We start from the raw sequence: 5,373 nt of genomic DNA on the forward strand, positions 1-5,373 counted from the left end.
TGTTGATGGACCTTTTTGTGTTTGGCGAAGCATCATATTTACTGATTTGAATATGTTTCAAGGGTTTATTGTACACATAGCCCATGAACAGCTATCAAAGCTACTCATTCACTGAGTACGCTTCCACTGCCTTTGTTTTTTTTTGGCAGAACTCGCAGTCTGATGACTGTGACTATCCTGTTGGCTGACCACGAATGAATGGATGGTTAAATAAAAAAATCTGGGGAACAGCTCAAATTTTAACAGAAAAGATAATCAAACAAGATTGTCCAACCAGAGATACTGCATGAATGATTTGGATAGCCATACACTGCCCACAGGCGGCCCGGAGAATCCGTGTGTAAGGCTGGATGCTTCACATTAAAAATGAGAACGTCTAGAATTGTGTTATTTCAAGAATTCTGCTATGCCCACATGCACATCCACATACAGGACATCAGATCCATGAATCAGCAAGGCACCATCATGTGAATGACCCAGCCAAAATATCAGGCAGGTTCACTCACAAGGCATGCTGGATACATGTGACTGGCCACACATGAACTCCATATCAGATCATTAGCAATCCATTGACTTCAATGGTGCAGCTGCTGGATGAGTGGATTGGCCTGATTTTCACACCAGGTGATCCTCATGACACAGCCCACCTTTTGTACAGCTCATATGTGCTACATATGCAGGGCAATGGGAAAAAGAATAACAGCATAGCATGCTATGATTTTCTGCAATTTGGAAATGGCAATCCTCGATGAGTTGTAATTATGAAGTTGCCAGAGCAAATTTTTACTTCTCTATGAATATGAAGAATGAGATTTACCTCAAATCCAAGACAGCTACCCAGAGGCTTCATCAAACTGCACTGGGAAGATGGACAGGTCTCCAACCAAGATCAAGCAATTCATAGCAGGATTCCAGGCTAGAGGCCAATTCTCAGCTACCATTGCAGTTCTCTCTCAAAAGGACAGAGCAAATCCATCTAGGAATTTGGATGTTTGAACCATTTGCTTTTGATTAAGATCAAGTCAGGTTTAAAAAGATGAGAGGGATCTCAGTCTGTGGAAAACAGCACCTCCCTCGACTAACCTTGCGATCATCTCTCCAAAAAGATCCACAATGGAAAACCATCTAGTAAGCATCTCTTCCATTGAAACGGTGCTTTATGTAAGTGGGGTATGAGAAATCTCGGCTTTTCCAACCAAAGTTGAATCATTGAGTCATCTTGATGACCTCTGCCCATGCATACACCACGGAAGCTGTTTACCCTGTGTACAAATTCGCAGATCATCTTCACTTATCTTCCACAGGCTCAGCACTAACCACTTGATGACTGGATGGCTCCCTTCCACTAGATAAATCTTGAAAACCATGCCATTTAGGTGATAATCAGCATCTGATATCAGCCGTTAAATTTTGCTTGCCATTTTCTTTTTAACCATCATACCAGTGGATGATCCACGACCAATTAAAAATTGGTTGAAAATAAGCGTAAGAATCTAGCCCTCTCAGGAACAACCAATGACCCAGACAAAAGATGGACCTGCCATAACAGTGACATGCCATGACCCATCAGTCAAACCCCAAAAGCTCTTCGAGACAAAATCTAAAATCTGCTCTATGATATGGCATGCATGTTTCATCTATAGCTTATTCACATCAGATGTGGTTGTTTCAAACTTGTAATGGAAAATTCAGTTTTGAAAAGAAAGAAGACTGTCGTGAGTCTTTATCAAACAGCAACAACCTGCATTTGAAGTGTAAATGACTTACACAAAAGAAAATACAGGAGCCATCCAGAAAAGAATCCAACCAATATGAAAAAGAAGGCACATGAAAAGAATCATGCAATATAATAATAAGAATTCGATGAAACTCACAAGGCATTTAAAGAAGTATACACTGCTCAGCCTAAAGATGATGATTTTTTTAACTTTTCCCACACTTCTGGACCTTCTGGGTGGAGACTTACAAGATACCTTAGAAACCGCTTCTCCGAACAAGCAAGAATAGTACTCAATGCCAACATGGGCTTCGCTGCTCCTTTTTCCTTTAACCAACTGTACATGGAAAACCGAAGGTTTATCCTCTCTATGTCATAGCACAAATACGTTGGAAATGCAACAAGCGACTGCAAGGGATAGCCCAATCGATTAAGAAGGTAATCAATCTTTGTCTCTATCACGTCCTTGCTCTGGTTCAACACCGGAGGAGCCATTCTGATCATGTTAGAAACATCGTGATAGTCCAGCCCAGCATTCACAAGACAGTCGAATCTCTCCTGTAGTTGATCCCCTCTCCCTCGGAATTGTTTCAATGCCTTTGTCATCTCATCCGAATTCTCGACAAAACCCAAATTCAACAAGAAAGCAGTCTTCTCGAGAAGATACGTTCCATCATCGCCGTTGATTTCCGCGAGATTGATCTTTGACCGTAAGGCAAATTTGTTCAGCTGATGTGGGTCCTCCTTAATGATATCACACAACTTTTCCCACCCAAAATTTAATTTTGATAATACACGTTGAGGTTTCTTTAGAGAACACAAGCCCATAACATGAGGGTGAGAACGAACGATCTTCGCAATGTCATTGGTCTCCATCCCAATCTCATATAGAAAATGGACAGCCTGCCACAGATTCTTTGCGAAATTCCCTGCAAGAATTCGTGGGTACTGTAAGAGTAGGCCCAAAATCTCATTCATTCCAAGACCCAATTTCAATAGCATGGCAGTGAGCACGTAAATCTTCCTCCCAGAATCATCGAGCAAAAAACTGGGACTTTTTCGAATCAACCTCCCAAAATCCTTCTTGCTACAACCCATTTCATTAAGAAAACCTAACATCCCGAGCATTCTACTCCAGTGATATGTGTTTTTATCTGATAAATTCTCCCAAATCCAATCATTTTCAATTCCCATACCCTTCAACCCCTCAAGAACCTGAATGAAATCCCCATTGACCCCGCTGATCAAAAGCGATGGGCTGCAAGTAACCAGCTTGATGACGACAGGCTTACTCAGGCCCATTTCCTCGTAAGCCTGGAGCTTTGAGCCCAATGCCCCATGATCATATCTAAACAACTCCCTTTCTTCCTTATACATCTTACCAATCTTACTACGTGGAATTCCATAATTACACAGAACGTGAAAGTTCTCTAGCATGAGATCATCGTCGCTGAGGAACATCAAATCGCGAGGAAGGAGCGGAGAGATCTCGGACGGTTTCAAACCCAAGCTCTCGAAGAATGGTTCGAATTCGTTAATGGGGTGGTAACGTAGGAATCTACTCACAGAGCGTCCTGTCCCTTGTTCACTCTCGACCTTGGAGAGGAGATTCTGAAGGAAAGCAGGCGAGTTCTTGCTCATGTGCTCCGCATCAGTGAAATGCAAGCTCCTAGTACAGTGAAGATAGTCGAAGAGAGCGTCTTGGGCCTCATTTCGTGCAATGCGAGAAATTCGGGTCGTGGTCTGGGAATCCAAAGACAGGTTCGTTTCTCCAAGCAATGTTTTCGCAACATGGGCGGGTCTAGTGCTGTAAAGAAATTGGTTTTCTTGAAAACTGAAACATGGGTTCTTTCGCAAATTGGAGGATTTTTCAGGAATGACAGGAGAAATCCACGGTCGGCTGAGTTGGGAAAGCATTTTGCAGAAATAAGAGATGCCTCTACATAGTCGGCAATTTAACATTACGAGCTGCTGACAGATGATGAATTTAAATTAAAAAAAATTAAAAAATTAAAAAAAAAAAAAAAAAAAAGTTGGAAGGGAAATCTAGCCCTGATTCTAATCTATTTAAGTTGGTTTTCCTGCATTAGATTTTGGGGTTTTTTTTTCCCTCTTTCTATCTTCTACAGAAGAATGCAATTCCAGAAATTTCTTCGATATGGGTTGGTGTTCTTACATTGGATTTTCTGTGTTTTTCTCCTTTCATGCAAAAAAGAGATAAAAGGATAAGAAGATTGAAATCTAGCAGTGATTTTTATAAGTTGGAATCGACAGATGAAAAGCACCAAACATCAGAAATGAAAGAAATCAGAGACCCAATCAGCTGTTTGGATTGTCAAAGCTTACCTCAGGTTTTTGGGTTTTCCGCTCTTTTCCTTCTTATCTGGAAAAGATTGAATTTTTCTAAGAAATCTGCAGCTGATTCGAGATTCTCTGTTCTTGAGTTGGTCAGAAACCGCCACTAGGGGCCTGTTTGGATGCCTGTAAGTTGGGTAAGTGGGAAGTGACTTACAGGAAAGTCACTTACAGGTGGTGTTTGGGGGAGAAAATTCACCTGCAAGTCACTTACAGGCAAATCCACCAAAAAACTGCACGGCGATGGGGGTGAGAAGTCACCTCCCTGTAAGCCACTTACAGCTCAACGGTCGGATTTTTAAAAAGAGGGGAAGATGGAGAAACGCACTCTCCCTTTCTGCAATCTCTCCCTCTCCATCTCTGCAATCTCTCTCCGTCTGCAACGACCGCCCTCCCTCTCTGCAATCTCTCTGTCTGCAACGACCGCCCTCACTCTCTACTCCTCCCCAAAACGGTAGGGTTTAATCGCAATGTTTCCTTTTCTGCTTTGAAAACGGGAGTGGATTAGGTGTTATTCGTACGCATGCTCACCTGTGCACGTGTGCACGTCCGATCCTTTCTACACGTGTCACGGGAATCTAATCCGAACGGTTCATGTGATGAAACATGACAGTAAAACCCAAGTGACTAACTTTCACCCTCATCTAAAACTCGGATGGGCCATAGAAAAGTAATATAAAAATAAAGGGAGGAAACTGTTTTCTTTTTCCATGGCCCACTGAAGTTTTGGATCAATGTAAAAGTTGATCCCTGTGGGTTTCATGGGATGATTTATCACGTGGACCATTCAGATTTTGGACTAACATCACGTATTATGAGTTCTCAGAAAGTTCTCACAAGAACTCGTGCCAACTGCGCAGCTGGCAGGGGATTGCGTACTGAGTAAACTCAGTGGGATCCACCGCGATTTATGTATTTGATCCACCCGTTCATCCATTTTAATAGTAAACTCTGTGGATGCTTTAAAGTAATACATGTCCAGTGTCATATATACAATGGTACAATGTACACTCATTAGATGGCTGGTTTGTTCGACCGAGGTTATCTTTATTCATGATTTCTTTTTTTTCCCAAAAAACTTATCTTCTTAAAGTAGTTTTTTAGAGCATGGAGATAGAATTTTTGATAAAAATATGTCTACTGGTTAGGATAAAGTAGTTAGAAAAAGAAGGGGTATTTTCATCTTTATAGATTTGTTCGTACCAAAATAGGTATAGTTTTGTGATTTAAGTTTTTTCAGGTCGAATGAAAAAAAATAAGTAGTACATCGTGTCTATGATCTAGATCACTAGAGGATGGGT

General features: G+C 41.4%; 1 protein-coding gene across 2 annotated transcripts; it reads right to left on the reverse strand.

The window, feature by feature from the left end:
• Positions 1-280: 280 nt before the first annotated feature.
• Positions 281-4,542, reverse strand: LOC131222421 (transcription termination factor MTEF18, mitochondrial-like). Of its 2 annotated transcripts, XM_058217474.1 has the most exons (3): positions 4,353-4,542; positions 1,875-4,271; positions 281-1,741 (listed from the first exon to the last, which is right to left on the reverse strand). In XM_058217474.1, the coding sequence occupies exon 2, from the start codon at positions 3,677-3,679 to the stop codon at positions 1,901-1,903; it is 1,779 nt and encodes a 592-aa protein (XP_058073457.1). In that variant the 5' UTR covers positions 3,680-4,271; positions 4,353-4,542; the 3' UTR covers positions 281-1,741; positions 1,875-1,900. The 2 variants fall into 2 exon arrangements, with proteins under 2 accessions (XP_058073457.1, XP_058073458.1); XM_058217475.1 differs by having other exon boundaries at positions 281-1,537; positions 1,875-4,542.
• Between the last annotated feature and the right edge of the window lie 831 nt (positions 4,543-5,373).

This window comes from Magnolia sinica, chromosome 13 (assembly GCF_029962835.1).
Source record: "Magnolia sinica isolate HGM2019 chromosome 13, MsV1, whole genome shotgun sequence".
Lineage (NCBI taxonomy): Eukaryota > Viridiplantae > Streptophyta > Magnoliopsida > Magnoliales > Magnoliaceae > Magnolia > Magnolia sinica.